At 39.9% G+C, this 17,264-nt stretch overlaps 1 protein-coding gene across 1 annotated transcript in view; it reads left to right on the top strand.

Moving 5' to 3' along the window:
• LOC126457180 (transmembrane protein KIAA1109) overlaps nt 1-17,264 on the top strand; it is a 507,473-nt gene that overhangs the window by 467,922 nt on the left and 22,287 nt on the right. The window contains exon 82 of the mRNA XM_050093265.1: nt 3,504-3,701. Coding sequence (XP_049949222.1) covers nt 3,504-3,701 — 198 coding nt within the window. The remainder of the gene's footprint in view (nt 1-3,503; nt 3,702-17,264) is intronic.

The raw sequence follows: 17,264 nt of genomic DNA, 5'->3' as shown, positions 1-17,264 counted from the left end.
ATTGATGAAGGACTGAAACAATTGACTAACAGAAATTCATGCATACCAGAAGCAAATTAGCAAATGTAAAGAAAATGTTTGGCATAGAATAAAATACAAAACCATAACTAACAATCACAAGTTTTTTGAGCCTCCTTGACACACGATGGAGAGAATAATTGCGCACGCACGGAGAGAGGGGGGGGGGGATGGGAATACCTACACAGAATTTATTATGATGAGATTTCAGTGTGTGGGGGGGGGGGGGGGGGGTGGTTGTAGCAAAACTTTTTTTTTTTTTTTTTCTTCTCCCCAAAAATTATGAGCTGTCCATTTGGTCATTGACATGTCTGTTTGCTGTATTCAAATATGTGTGCGTGTTGTGGTGTAACATATGTTTACAACAGTGAGGTGTAAGGAAGGGGCCTCCAGAATACTTACCTATTTGTCCTGCACAAGTACCACATGTTTTGACTCTGGCATTCCATATTGGAAGTTTTAACTCTTGAATTCCTTTGTTGTAACATCGTTTACACCCATTTATTTGTTGTTTTCATTTCTGTAAGATATCTGCGCAGCATCTCGCCTGCACTTGCTATTCATCACATACTTGTGATGGTAATATATTCTTACCTCTCAACTCGTATTCTGTACTCAGTGTATAGTATGACAGTCACCAAGATTACAAAAAGGGAACAGATACATCAATGTCTGGACAGAAAGTTCATAATTTTGTGAAGAAAAATTACAGGACATGAGGGAGATTTGAACACGGATCTCATGCTGTGCAGTGTAACTCCATGACCACACGACGACAACAAAACCGTGATTATTGCACGTTGCTCGATGTTGCACATTTTGAGCTTGGACCATTCTCAGTTTCTATTTTGCTTCTTTTTTCACCGTTCCAGAACTCTTCTTCCTGTTTTCATAATTGATTTGTGTTCAGTTTTGACGGGCTGCGCTTTGAACCATTTTGCCACTAAATCTGAGGAGGTTGCATTGGGAAGTTTCCCTTGTAAGGTATCAGGTATCAACCCATGCTACAATGGCCATATTAGTACATAGTGTAGCCTCCATAGACATTGACTCTGTCATCCAGATGATTGTGCAGATGGCGAATACTGTCCCCCAATATGTTATGCTGTGCCTGCTCAACCTATTCACATAGTTCCGTAAGAGTTGTTGGTTAACATGTCACCTGAATTACTTCTCATCCCACCATATCTCACACAAGCTCGATTGGAGTCAGGTCTGGAGATCATGCTGGCCAGGGAAGTCATTACACATCTTGCAGAGCACATTGAGTTTCACAGGTAGTATGTGGGTGAGCATTATCCTGTTGGAACAACACGTCACCTTCCTCTTGCCAGAACAGCTAAGGAACGGGTCTAGCAACATTCTGCACATACTTAGCGTTGATTAGCATCTCCTCTTTATCCACCAAAAGGCGTACAAAAGTTGTAGCTTATCGCATCATGAACCACGGCGCTTGAAGTGGGGCCAGTGTTTGTTGGACAAATGCATCTACAAGACAACGCTCACCAGGTCTGTGTCGTATGCACAACCAACCATCACTTGTGTGCAGGCAGAATTTGGTTTGATCGTTGAAGGCCACGGTGTACATTTCCATCTTCCAAGTGATTCTCTGTCAGCACCAGTCGAGCCGTGCATGTTGACGCTATGGCGTGATTGGAAGATGGGCTAGAGGTGTACTTGCCTGTAGTCCCACTGCTAACTGCCAGTTCACGACAGTTGGTGTTAATACATCTGGGCTCAGAAGCCCTCTTACCTGTGCTGTGGCAGTTGTATGATCTGCCACTGCTGCCTTCACAATTCGGCGATCCTGGTGGGCATCTATGCTGCATGGATATCCAGCACCTCTTCTACGGGTGTGAGAATGTTCATGTGACCACCGAGACCAGCATTGTTCCACAACTGATGCAGCACATCCAACTTGTGTGGCAATTCCCCGAAAGGACTACCCCACCACTCAAACATCCACAATTTGACCCCTTTCCGATTGGTTCAGTTGGCTGTAGGAAGCAGAAGTGCATCTCCACGATGTGATTGCCTGCTTGCTTCAATTTGCTCCACACCATGTCTTTTGGCTGTGAGCATTTCTATTAATGGGTAGACAAAGAGGGGTCTCTGGCAACTATGCCACTATGCTGTCGGACAACATTGAAACCATTGGCAGTACTTCTACTGTCCCACAGGTGGTGTATGCCATCATCAAACCAAAATCAACATCACCTTCCGGGTGCATCAATTTTTTTTTCCTGCAGTGTAGATTTGGGCATATAAATATCAAGTGTGATATCACATTGAATCATGGTTTTCTCTCTCTCTCTCTCCGTCTGTGTGTGTGTGTGTGTGTGTGTGTGTGTGTGTGTGTGTGTGTGTGTGAGAGAGAGAGAGAGAGAGAGGGGGGGGGGGGGGGGGGAAGAGAGAGAGAGACCGCACTTGAAGGCTAACGAGTTTTGTCATCTTCTGATTTTCTTGTTGTACAGCGTGTTACAAAAAGGTACGGCCAAACTTTCAGGAAACATTCCTCACACACAAATAAAGAAAAGATGTTATGTGGACATGTGTTCAGAAATGCTTAATTTCCATGTTAGAGCTCATTTTAGTTTCGTCAGTATCTACTGTACTTCCTTGATTCTGATGATCAAATTGTAAATTTTCACAATCAACATGTGTGGGCTGACGAGAATCCGCATGCAATTGTGCAATCACGTCATCAACACAGATTTTCTGTGAACGTTTGGGCAGGCATTGTTGGTGATGTCTTGATTGGGCCCCATGTTCTTCCACCTACACTCAATGAAGCACGTTATCATGATTTCATACGGGATACTCTACCTGTGCTGCTAGAACATGTGCCTTTACAAGTATGACACAACATGTGGATCGTGCACAATGGAGCTCCTGCATATTTCAGTCAAAGTGTTCGTATGCTTCTCAACAACAGATTCGGTAACTGATGGATTGGTAGAGGCGGATCAATTCCGTGGCCTCCACGCTCTCCTGACCTCAACCCTCTTGACTTTCATTTATGGGGGCATTTGAAAGCTCTTGTCTACGCAACCCCGGTACTAAATGTAGAGACTCTTCGTGCTCGTATTGTGGACAGCTGTGATACAATACGCCATTCTCCAGGGCTGCATCAGCGCATCAGGGATTCCATGCGACGGAGGGTGGATGCATGTATCCTCGCTAACTGAGGACATTTTTCACATTTCCTGTAACAAAGTGTTTGAAGTCACGCTGGTACATTTTGTTGCTGTGTGTTTCCATTCCATGATTAATGTGATTTGAAGAGAAGTAATAAAATGAGCTCTAACATGGAAAGGAAGCGTTTCCGGACACATAACATATTTTCTTTCTTTGTGTGTGAGGAATGTTTCCTGAAAGTTTCGCCGTACCTTTTTGTAACACCCTGTATTATACATACAGTATTATGTAGCCGCAGATATCAATTATCACTTAACTATGTACTGGTATTTTTGTATTCTCTGCAGGTAGTGAACACCAACGTTTGGATGTCCACGTTGTACAAACACTAACATTCAGTTTAGGCATGACAACTGAGCAACCTCACGCCCAACATCTCAGCATGGCAACAATATGCCGCGTCAGTCGAAATGTACTGTTTCCTCCCCAGTTTCGAACACTTCAGGAATGGTTTCATTATGCATTTGCATGCAGTGAAATTGATGGTAAGTATATAACAACATCATAAATATTATTAACCATATACAACCAGCACAAGTTAAACAAACTGATTTTTTAAAAATATTTTGAAACAATGTTACAAACAAAAATAATAAAGCTGTTACTCAGCAGGAAGTGAAGTAGATACATTTTTAAGCGATTTCTTTTCTCCTATGAAGTGGATCGACCAGCTACCTCTGAAGGAACCTGTAAATAAATGTGGACTGTATACTTTAATACAGTTTGTCTTTTTTTCCGCTTGGTGCTCCACAAACATATTTTGAAAAAATATGACTTTCAGTTGCATGATGACCAAGGCTGCCCCATACAATAATTTATTTTATTGTTGAACCAGCGTTGAGCTAATCCTCATGATTGATGGCCCTGTTTACAATAGAGAAGCATACATTGAAATAATTACTAATCAGTGTAATCTGTTATTAGTGTAAATTTATGTATAACAGCAATGAAAATTCCTGGATGAAACAACACATAAAGTAGGGAAAGGCTGGAACACAGCCTATGCCCTTAGAGTAGTTCCAAGGTTACTGTTGACCCAAACATCCCAATACTATGGATGCATCAGCAGTGTCATATGCCTTCAGTTTTTATTATTTGTTTTATTTTTTTAATTTGGTATGCGTATTTCATAGATCCGTACATGCGAGTGATTCGCCTGGATGTGGAACGTGTCAATACAATTGTACAAATACAATTAATGCTACAGAATAGTATATAGATATTAATAAGTATCACTTTTTCTCATTCACAAGCTATCATTTGACTATAGTATAGCAATTCCCAATATAACATTGTAACTATAACATTAACACTATAACATTAACATAATATTGTATCATCCATCTAATAACTAAGAGACTAAATACATCTATTATTAAGGGAGGGCATTACTTCTGGAAAAGAATTCATCTAACGAGTACAGTGGATGGTCAAGCAGGTATTTTTTTAACGTACCTTTGAACAGCGTTTCATTTTCTCTTGTACATTTAATATAATTAGGCAATGCATTAAAAGTCTTTATAGCAGCATACTTTACTCCCTTCTGTACAAATGTTAAATTTTTTAGTTCAACATGTAGATCATCTTTACCTCTAGTATTGTAGTTATGGTATGAACAATTTGTTTCATACTGAGCATAGTCTTTATTAACTACATTCATCAGAGAGTATATGTACTGACATGTTGTGGTCAGAATACCTAACTGTGTAAAAATTTTTCTACATGAGGTTTGTGGAGGAACCCCACACATGATTCTGACTGCTCTCTTCTGAGCAGTTAAGATTTTTTTTGAGGCTGGTGAATTGCCCCAGAATATTATGCCGTAACTCATTAATGAGTGAAAGTACCCAAAGTAAGCTGATTTTAAAATGTTGATGTCCCCAAAATGAGCAATGATTCTTAGAGCAAAAGTTGTTGATGAAAGCCTTTTTAGAGTAAGGGACACATGCTGTTCCCAGTTGAGCCTACTGTCAATGTGAACCCCGAGGAATTTAGTGGAGTGCACCTGTTCTAGTTCCTGATTGTCATGAGTAATTATTATATTTTCTAGAGTTTTATTTTTTGTGTGGAACTGTATAAAATTAGTTTTTTTAATATTAACTGAAAGAGAATTAACTGAAAACCAAGCTGTAACTTCTCGAGTATATTATTAACATCAGTCTCCAGATCAGCAGTAGACTTACCATCTACGACAATGCTTGTATCATCAGCAGACATTGTGAATTCACAATTTTTACTAATGGACAGGGGTAAATCATTAACATATATTAAAAACAGCAAGGGTCCAAGGACAGATCCCTGGGGAACTCCATGCTGAATTTTGCCCCATTCAGAATCCACTAGATTAGAAGATCCTTTGTTGCAGCCATTTAGAACCACCTCTTTTTTCCTGTCTTCAAGATATGATTTTAGCCATTTACCTATAGGCCCTTTGATTCCGTAATGATAGGCCTTCTCCAAGAGTATCTTGTGGTTTACACAATCAAAGGCCTTGGAAATATCGCAGAAGACACCAACTGGTGACTTCTTACTATTAACAGACTCCAAGACATCATTTGTGAGTGAATATATGGCACGCTCTGTGGAAACCCCTTTTTGAAATCCAAACTGTCTGTAGTTAATAATATTAAGTTTATCAAGATGTGCCACAATCCTGTTATACACTGCCTTTTCAAGGACCTTTGAAAATGTTGTTAAGAGAGAGACAGGACAATAATTTTTGACATCAGTAGCATCGCCAGACTTGAAAAGAGGTCTCACAATGGCATATTTCATTCTCTCTGGAACAACTCCCTCATAAAGAGACGTGTTACAAATGTGAGCAAGTACTACACTTACATCATTACTGCAGGCTTTCAACAGTTTACTAGAGATGTTATCTATACCTGAAGATCCTTTACTTTTCAATGAGTGAATTATTTTTTTTATTTCATTAACAGTTATGGGTGTTACATTTATATCATTAAAACATTGTGGGAAGTTAAGTTTCAGAATATCTGCAGCTTCCCTTAGGTCACCACAGCAACCTATTTGAGAGGTGACACTTAGAAAGTGGTTGTTAAATGTGTCTGCTATCTGTTTACTATCAGTTATTTCCAAATCGTTAATTTTTAGGACAGCAGTTTTTTCATTGTCAGATTGTGCAGTACCTGTTTCCCTCTTTATTACATTCCAAATCGTTCTAATTTTATTGTTTGAACAGTTAATTTCAGATTGTATGCACATACTTTAAGATTTTTTAATGACTTTAGTTAAGATTTTGCAGTATGTCCTATAATATTTCATCTGGAGGGGATTATTGGATTGTCTGAATATTATATATAGTTCTCTTTTTCTCTGGCATGATATTTTTATGCCCTTGGTGAGCCATGGTTTTTTGCTTGATTGCCTGTTCTGTAGTCTACAGACCTTTTTTGGAAAGGCATTTTCAAATATACCTGATAATTCATCAGTAAATAAATTATATTTTGTATTAACATCATTTGCAAGATAAACATGCCTCCAGGCAGTGTCCCAGATGCATAATTTGAATTTTTGTATATTTCCCTCATTCATGTTTCTAATGGTTTTCCACGGTGCACTAGCTTTGTCCTGATTTGTATTAAAGTTGTCAGTTGTGATTATTTGCCCATCATGATCAGAGAGACCACATATGACTTTTTCAACTTTGATGTGATTAGTTTTACTCATATCTACAAAGATATTGTCTGTTAGAGTGCTGGAAGTGGCAGTAGTTCTTGTGGGAAAACTGACAGTGGAGACAAGGTTGTAGGTATGCATTAAATGTGCAAACTTTGTCTTCGAAGATGAGCTTTCTAGGAAATCTATATTAAAATCTCCAGTCACTATAATGTCCCTATTTTTTCTTGTGAGATACAATAGCACAGAATCTAATTGTTTCATGAATACTTTAAAATTACCAGATGGAGCCCTGTATACTGCTACGATTACCAGTTTCTTGTTAGCTTCTACTATTTCTGTGGCACATGCCTCAAAGTCTTTCTCTACACAATATTACTCTACATCTATTGTATTAAAGGACAGGCTGTTTTTCACATAAATAACTACCCCACCTTTGCACATATGCTTTCTACAAAATGAGGTAGCTAAAACGTAGTTTGGTATATTGAGCATTTCGATGCCAAAAGTGACATGTTGTTTTGTCAGACAGAGAATATGAGCACAATTTGCGCCTGTTGGTTCATCAATATTTTGAGACAAAGTGGAGAGCCGTGAAATTTAATCAGAGGCATTGACACACAGTCTAATCATAAGGGACTACATGCACCACCACCTTGTCATCTCTTCATCTCCTTGCTGACTATATATTGATCCACCACGATTCAAACTGACTGACTGTTGAGGGCCATTAGATCAGTGGCATTAGTGACTTGAGCTAAGTGTTTGGTTCTTTGTGTTATATTAAGAAAAATGATGTTAAACAATGGAAACTCCAATTAGGAATATTAACAATATAGGAAAAGACAGATTGCTACTTACTGTAAAGAAGCCATGTTGTGTTGCAGACAGGCACAATTAAAAGACACTCACAGTAGCTTTCGACAACAGCCTTTGTCAGTAAAAGACACACACACACACACACACACACACACACACGCACACACACGATTCAGAAAACTCACACAAACAAGCACACCTCATGCACATATGACTGCCAACTTCAGCATCTCGGGCCAGAATGCAACATCTCGTGTGATGCAAGCAGCAATCTGGAGACGGTGGGGGAGGGAAAGAGGAGAGATAATAGTGTACAGATGGGAGAGAGACGAACACTGTGTGGTGGAGTGTGCAGGGACTAGATTGCCAACGGGAGGTTGTGGGGCAGGGAGGTGGGGAAAAAAGGAACAAAAAAGAGAGAAGCAGGGAAAGGCTTGCAGATGCATTGGCAAAGGGCTGCAAATAAACTGGGCGAGAGATGAGATTGGGGAGCGGATGAAAGGACAGAGGGGGTGGAAACTGTTGGGTGGAAGGTGTGGACACAGTATATTACCATAGGTTGAGGCCGGGATAATTATGGGAGCAGAGAATGTCTTGTAAGGATAACTCCCATCTGCGCAACTCATAGAAGCTGGTGGTGGAGGGAAGGATCCAGATGGCTTGGATAGTGAAGCAGCCATTGAAATCAAGTGTGTTGTGTTCAGCTGCATGTTGAGCCACAAGTGGTCTACTTTGCTGTTGGCCACAGTTTGATGGTAGCCTTTCATCCTGTAGACAGCTGGTTGCAAGTCACACAAATATAAAAAGCTGTGCAATGTCTCAGCAGAGCTGGTAAAGGACATGGTTGCTTTCACAGGTGGCCCGGCCTCTCATGAGGCAAGATAAACCTATGATAGGACTAGAAAAGGAAGTGCTGTGTAAATGGATTGCGCAGGTTTTGCACCTGGGTCTTCCACAGAGATATGATCCTTGTGACAAGGGGTTGGGATTGGGAGTGGCATAGTGATGGACTAGGATTTGTGGTAGTTGGGTGGGCGACAGAACACCGCTTTAGGAGTGGTGGGAAGCATCTCGGGCAGGATGAATGGCGACCATCAAACTGTGAGCAACAGCAAAGTAGACCACCTTGTGGCACATCCTACCCAAGGTACTTCCCACCCCTCCTAAAGTGGTGTTCCATCGCCCACCCAACCTCCACAACATCCTAATCCATCCCTATGCAACTCCCAATCCCAATCCCTTACCACAAGGATCATATACCTGAGGAAGACTCAGGTGCAAAACCTGCCCAATCCACGCACCCCATACTTCTTTTTCCAGTCCTGTCACAGGTTTATACTATCCCATTGGGGGCACCCCACCTGTGAAAGCAGCCATGTTATTTACCAGCTCTGCTGCAATCTGTACAGCTTTTTATGTTGGTGTGACTAACAACCAGCTGCCCATTAGGATGAATGGCCACTGTGAAACTGTGGCCAAGAGCAAAGTAGACCACCCAATGGCACAACATACAGCTGAACATAACGCACTTGATTTCAATGGCTGCTTCACTACCCGAGCCATCTGGAACCTTCCCTACACCACCAGCTTCTCTGAACTGTGTAGATTGGAGTTATACTTACAACACATTCTCCACTCACTCTCATAATTATCCTGGTCTCAACCTACAGTGACATACCATGTCGAGACCCTCTATCCAACAGTTTCCACCACCCCTGTCCTCTCAGCTCCTGCCCTGTTTATTTGCAGCCCTCTACCAACGCACCTGCATGCCTTTCACTGCTCCTCTCCTTTTTTGTTCCTTTTTTGCTCCACCTCCCTGCCCCACAACATCTCGATGTTGTGCCTGTTGGCAATCTAGTCCCTGCACACTCCACCAGACAGTGTTTGTCTCTCTCCCCACCCGTAGACTACTATTCCTTCCCCTTTTCTTCCCTCACCCTCTCCAGATTGCTTCTTGCATCCCACGTGATGTTGCCTTCCGGTCCGAGATGCTGGAGTTGGTGGTCATGTGTGCTTGTTTGTGTGAGTGAGGTGTCTCTCTTTTACTGACAATGGCTGTGGCCGAAAGCTGTTGTGAGTGTCTCGTAATTGTATCTGTCTGCAACTTCATGTGTCTTCTTTACGGTAGTAGCAATATGTCTTTTCCTACAGTGTTGAAAGGTGATGTTACTCATTGCCCATTCCAAGTAATTTTTCAAGATTGTCCTACGTTATGAATCAAAGTGGCTCCATCAATATACTTGCATTAAGTTATTAAATATAGATACAGTTTTCCAAGGAGGAAGGGAAGTCTTTCAATAGGCAGCAGGAATATTTTGAAATTAGTAGGTTTCTTCTCTTATAAAGGAAGAAAACTGATAGGGAAACTTAAAGACAACAAAGAATGGAACAAATCAATTAAGAACAAAAATTAAGAGTGAGTCACCCAATGGACAGAAGAAAAGGATGCATTTCTTTTTACCGTTTATAGCTGCTAAATTGACACAATCTCTCTCTCTCTCTCTCTCTCTCTCTCTCTCTCTCTCTCTCTCTCTCTCTCACACACACACACACACACACACACACACACACTCCCTCCTTTCTCCCTGTGTACCTTATCTTTGGCATTGGTTTAACCAATCAAAGAGCTTCTTTCATCAGGAAAAGGGGTTCTTCTAATGCTTGTTGTACTGTATCAGATGTAAGCAGACATGTATATCTGGTATGGTTGTGTGTTTAACTAGGTGCTTTAGGCCCATAAGTGTGTGCTCTGCAATTGCAGCAGACAGACAACTTGAACAAGGATCGATTCTGATTTTCACAATGTATATGATAGTTGTAAATGTGGATATAGTTTTCATTTATGGAGAAAATTGTTCACCTGTTAGAGGAGAGATGTGGTTGAAAACTGGAAGGCATCCTGATTGTCCGAGCCCAGTGTGAATATGCTAGAGGTATCAGCCAAAGGAGTGTTGTGTAAATACTACATTGCAGCACATTTCATCCTTTTCCCATTTTGCTCCACCAGAAGCTTCATGGCAATGACATTCACAATGAAGTATAGTTGTCCGAATAGTGCCTACGAAGAACGATCAGTGATACAGCGATTCAAAAACTGTGAGCAAATCGATCTTCACGATATGCACTACTGCTCAGTTAAAAATATGCAATAATTGAGAGAAGTGAATAAACAGTTCAATGCAGGCTTTTCAAGAATCACATTGTTGGTCCCTGTTTTATCAGTGTGACGCGAAATAGCCATGTAGCTCATGCAGCTCTCATTATGAATATTCTTTTCAGCGGGGACAAATTCGTACTGGCATTCCACAGGCTTCAATTATGATAACACCACTGTTCTTGCTGCATATAAATGACTTGCATCTTCTGCTGCTAAAACAAAAATAGTTCCCTTTGATGATGATGCAAGCATCATAATCAAGTCTAACAAACCTTTGCTGATGATGCAAGCAGCATAATGAAGTCTAGCAAAGCTGGAACAGCAGAAGGAGCAATAAATGAAATGCGGAGGCTTCCCCAAAAGTTTTCAGCAGCTCTTAAATAGGAAGTTTGACAACAGTGGGATTATCTTAATTTCAAACAGCAGTTTTTCTAGACCTCAGAGCATGCATGCAGCAGTCCCCCTGCCACTGGATTTCAAACCATACTGCGAACAGTGAGTGAAGACGCAGACAGTGCTGAGTGTGACACTGCAAGATGAATCTGTTGCACTGCAAATTTTTGCACAGTGGTTTGTTATGGCTACAAAAAGAAGTTAAATGCAGAAGACTGTCACTCATCTCTGGTTTGTGTTTTTGGTGAGTCTGCTCCTTCTAGGGTCACCATTGGAAATAGTTTCATGAATTTTCAAGGGGTTGGGAGTGTCTTAAAGATGAATGTTAGTTCAATCTGTCATCATTGGCAGTGACCCAAGAAAACATTGATACTGTAATGAAAGTGATAGATGATGAACCTCTTGTCACATTTTGTGACATTGAAGAGGCCCTAAAAAATTTGGGTTAACTGCAGTGCAGACCATTATTCATGATCATTTTCACCTAAGCAAGAGGTGTGCCCATTGGGTGCCACATAACCTGGACAGAAGCCCAAAACCACACAAGAATGGATTGGTGTTGTTTTATGCTTGAAAAATTCAACAAATGGTGACTCAAAGGAACTCACAATATCAACATAGGTGACAAAGCGTGGATGTTCCATTATGATCCCAAAATAAAGAGATGCTCTTCAAGATGGTGCTTTCCAGGTGAGGAACCACCCATGAAAGTTTTGAAAAGTAGGAGCTCTAGAACTTTCTTCACCATCTCTGTGACCTCGGGCACGCGTTGCACAGTCAATGCTGACTGGTATGTGGCTGAATGCTGAAAGTCACAGGGAGACCACATGCCACATGGAAGTCACAGCACCCAAAGTTGAATAACAGGCAGTCTCCTGCATCACAGCAATGCTTCAGCACACCCAGCTGCCAGAACAATGGACATCTTGGAGAAGGAAGAAGTGTGAGTGTTACTGCACCCACCCTATTCACATAACCTGGCTCTGGATGACTACTTCCTTTTCCCAGATACAAAGGAAAAAAAATTCATGGGAAGTGTTTTTCATCTGATGACAAGGCTGTTGCAACACACAGCAGTGCTCTAAATGACTTCCCTAAAGAAGCTTCGTCTGAGACATTTTTGAAATGGTTTCAAAAGATGGAAAAAAGTCCTCATGAAAAGTATTTTGAAAAGTTGTGACATTTATATTATAAATATTTTTTTCTGTATTACTGCTAAAAGCTTATGGTGTAACCCTCATATTCAAAAGTAATGTTGACTGGTTTGGTGAACTCACTTAACTTAGATAAGACACATTTCATTCAACTTTTAACTGTTGAACATACATATTACATATCGCTATCCACAGATTTAGGCATCTTTCCATGTGGATGAAAGTTTCAGTAATTTGCAGGTTTTAAAGCCACTGTTATTTAACATTAAACATACAGTTTTTGCACGGAGCAGCAGATGTGTACATTTGCATTGTCTGCTTTGGTAGAGCTGTCATCCATCCAAAGGTTGGTGTTTGCCTTCATCCAGACTTTGAACTGACTTGCCCGTCAAGATATAAGAGATTCTACAATTTAATGAGGACTCTGAAATACTTAGCAACTTGACTTTTCAACATTAACAAATGTGTCCAGAGGTAAAAGAAGTGATAAGTACCAGAAAAATTCTGGTTCTGACCTTTGAAACTGTAGTTGAGCATGTAACTGCTTTCTTTCTTTACCCTTTTGCTGATTGACATACATGTACATACTATTTTGGTTATCAACACACACACAATTATTGTAGAAGTTTACATGTGACGTCGGCATTCAGTAGTTAAATTCTAGCTCTCCTCTCAACAATGGTTTGGGCTGAATTTAATACAAGTTCCATATTTACTGCTATTCTAGCTTGGAAATTACTTTTGTAAAAGATGTTTAGTCGTTATTTGTCTGCTGTCAAACTTGACATACTCAATGTGCATTGCAAATAGTCTGAATTCCCCTTTCTTACTCTGCCATAAAGTGTCTATGAAACACATTTAAACTTTTTTGTGTTAATTGTGAGTTGTCTCCAAGAAGTCTCCAGGGAGCAATTATTGTCTGCACTCAGTACTTAAATTACCAACAATTAATTTTTGAACTATAAGCAATGGATAATCCAGGTTGGACTGTAACAATATAATGAAAAGTGTAGTTGTTACTCACCCTGTAGCGGATATGCTGAGTTACAGGAAGGCACAACATAAAAGACTGTCGGAAAGTTAGCCTTTGGCCAACAAGGCCGTTGTCAAAATTAGACAACATGCACTTGGCACACACACACACACACACACACACACACACACACACACACACACACACACAGAGAGAGAGAGAGAGAGAGAGAGAGAGAGAGAGAGCGCTCACATACACGTGACCACAGTCTCTGGTAGCTGGAGCCAGACCAGTCTTTTGTTGTCCCTTTTTGCGACTCAGCGGCTCCGCTATATGGTGAGTAGCAATTATTTTTTGAACTTCAGGCATTTTAGAGTGATGTGTTCACTTATTTATGTATCATTTTTGTGTTAATGATTTCTTTATTGCTTTTCTACCTCCAGAACAAAATCATTTCCTTTGCCATGTCAGTATGTTGTGAAGTGATGATTAGAATCAAACTTTACTTGATCTGTGAAATTGTGCTAGACTGGGTTGATCCCAGTTCATGCCAAAATAATCTGCAATTAATGTTTGCAATGCAGATACCAAATTCAGTTTTATCTGAATACATTTTTGTGCTAATTTAAGGTCAATGGCCTTAGACAATTGGCTTCAGGATGAATCATTAACATTCATCCTGAAGCAACTTGTATATGACTTGGGCAGAATTTCAATTTGGTGTGATGAATGGCTGCTTGCTATAAACATGGAAAAGTGTAAGTTAAAGGAGATGACTAGAAAAAATGATCCTGTAATGTTCAAATACATTATTACTACTGTCCTGTGTAAACCATTTTGTTGATTAAATATCTGGGTGTAGCATTGCAAAGCACCATGAAATGGTGGGAAAGCTGATGGTCAATTTTGGTTTATTGGGAGAATTCTAGGAAAATGTAGCTCACCTGTAAAGAAGGCTGCATGGAGAACACTTTCGCAACCTTTTGTTGAGTACTGTTTGAGATCACTATTAGGTCATATTGAAGGAAGACATTGAAGAAATTCAGAGGCATGCTGCTAGTTTTGTTACCAAAATGTTTGATCATCACATGAGTAGGCTCTGTGATCTCAAATCAGAATCCCTTGTGGGGAGGGGGGGGGGGGGAGGGGGGGGCATGTTCTTTTCGCGAAACACTATTGAGAAAGTTTAGAGAACTGACATTATGACAGAGTGCTGAATGACTCTACTGCCACCAACATTCATCTTGCATAAGGACGACAAATATAGAGAAATCAGTGATAGTATGGAAGCATATAGATAGCCATTTTTCCCTCATTCCATTTCCAAGGGGAGTAGGAAAAGGAATGACTAGCATTGGTATATTGTGCCCTCCATCATGCAGTGTACACTGGCTTGCAGAATAGATGTAAGTGTTTCTGTCTAGAGGTTCATGGAGTGCAGTATGAGTATTTTTTTTTATTTTTTTTTATTTATTTATTTATTTATTTATTTTTTTTTTTTTGAAGGAAACAGTCCCCATGAAAAACTACATTGATTAAACATAAGTTACTATTAGGACATGGAGAAAAAATAAAAATGAATAAATAAACTGTAAAAATGTGAACTAAATTGGTTGTGCAAGTCACTCAGGTTGTTGAATTGAAGGAGCTGCATGATAGAAAAAGAGGGATTATTACATTAAGGCATGTGTCCACTAGCAAGTAACTTATGCAAGCACTTGCTGAGGTGTTTACATTAGAACTGAAACTTGTGCAGGTTTACTTCTGCAAGTCACTCGCAGCAAGTTCCTGAAATTAACTTGTCCAAGTCTTTGCAGATGTGTTTTCACTAGGATTGCATAATGAGATAGGCAAGGAGAAGTTTACAGTGTGTGTTCTTAAGAACCAGAGCAGTTGCCACCATTGTTGGATAATTATTGAAGAAAAACTGTGACAAAAACAAAAAATTAACAAAAAAGAAACATTTGAGTAAAGAAATGGATTCAGAGACATACATTTTAAGTTATCAAGAAAGACTATTGAATGAACTAAAATGGGAGGACTTCACTCTAATTAAAAACTTCCTAAGAACCCCGTATACAGTTATAGAAAATTTCTTGTCTGCTGTACAATAAAATATTTGGAACAAAGGTACAAAAATGCTGCCAGCTGTCACCAAGAGGTCGCCTTTTAATTACCCTGTGATTTTTGCAAACTGTGTCTGTTACTTTTATTATAAATGTAATGCATTTGAAAATAGGATTCTAAAAAGTAGCAAGCTGTATCACCTGTACAAACTTACTTATGTTTACACTAAGATTAAAAAATAGCTAAAATTTAAAGACATCTCTAATGCCATCCTATTCCCCTTATGGTGAAACAAAGTAATGCATAAATTCCTTTATACTTCCTTGGCTGATGGTGGCCAATTATACAAGGTGTAAGGGGTATAAATGGGGATGTTGTTGTGGTCTTCAGTCCTGAGACTGGTTTGATGCAGCTCTCCATGCTACTCTATCCTGTGCAAGCTTCATCATCTCCCAGTACCTACTGCAGCCTACATCCCTCGGAATCTGCTTAGTGTATTCATCTCTTGGTCTCCCTCTACGATTTTTACCCTGCACGCTGCCCTCCAATACTAAATTGGTGATCCCTTGATGCCTCAGAACATGTCCTACGAACTAATCCCTTCTTCTGGTTAAGTTGTGCCACAAACTCCTCTTCTCCCCAATTCTATTCAATACCTCCTCATTAGTTACATGATCTACCCATCTAATCTTCAGCATTCTTCTGTAGCACCACATTTCGAAAGCTTCTATTCTCTTCTTGTCCAAACTATTTATTGTCCATGTTTCACTTCCATACATGGCTACACTCCATACAAATACTTTCAGAAATGACTTCCTGACACTTAAATCTATACTCGATGTTAACAAATTTCTCTTCTTCAGAAACGCTTTCCCTGCCATTGCCAGTCTACATTTTATATCCTCTCTACTTCGACCATCATCAGTTATTTTGCTCCCTAAATAGCAAAACTCCTTTACTACTTTAAGTGTCTCATTTCCTAATCTAATTCCCTCAGCATCACCCGACTTAATTCCACTACATTCCATTATCCTCGTTTTGCTTTTGTTGATGTTCATCTTATACCCTCCTTTCAAAACACTGTCCATTCCGTTCAACTGCTCTTCCAAGTCCTTTGCTGTCTCTGACAGAATTACAATGTCATCGGCGAACCTCAAAGTTTTTATTTCTTCTCCATGGATTTTAATGCCTACTCCGAACTTTTCTTTTGTTTCCTTTACTGCTTGCTCAGTATACAGATTGAATAACATCGGGGAGAGGCTACAACCCTGTCTCACTCCCTTCCCAACCACTGCTTCCCTTTGATATCCCTCGACTCTTATAACTGCCATCTGGTTTCTGTACAAATTGTACATAGCCTTTTGCTCCCTGTATTTTAATCCTGTCACCTTAAGAATTTGAAAGAGAGTATTCCAGTCAACATGGGGATACTGTGGTAATTAGTTCCTTAATATGTACCCATTTCAGTGTGTTAGTTTTTTACTCTGTGTGCAACAGTCTTCCTGCAAATATGTCACATAATTTATTACCCGGATTTTTTTTTTTTTTTTTTTTTTTTTTTTTTTTTCGTGGTTGTAACTGCACCACTAAGTGGAGTGCACCAGTCAGAATATACTAACCATTTTGCATCCACACTTCAACATCTGACCACCTGCCCAGGGGAAAATAAGCATTAATGGCTTGATCTTACCACATGTACTTGGAGGTAATATTCATTCTAAAAACATGCTACTCCTGATAGCTATAATCATTAGTCTGCAAATGAAGTAAATACTGCCCTAATGTTGTTCAGTACACTGTCCTGAGACACCAATAAAAAATGTGTACTTATACCTCGAACATG

The sequence above is a fragment of the Schistocerca serialis genome, chromosome 2 (assembly GCF_023864345.2).
Source record: "Schistocerca serialis cubense isolate TAMUIC-IGC-003099 chromosome 2, iqSchSeri2.2, whole genome shotgun sequence".
Classification (NCBI taxonomy): domain Eukaryota; kingdom Metazoa; phylum Arthropoda; class Insecta; order Orthoptera; family Acrididae; genus Schistocerca; species Schistocerca serialis.
Note: the sequence above shows the minus strand (reverse complement) of the source record. Positions and strands in the feature narration are given on the sequence as shown.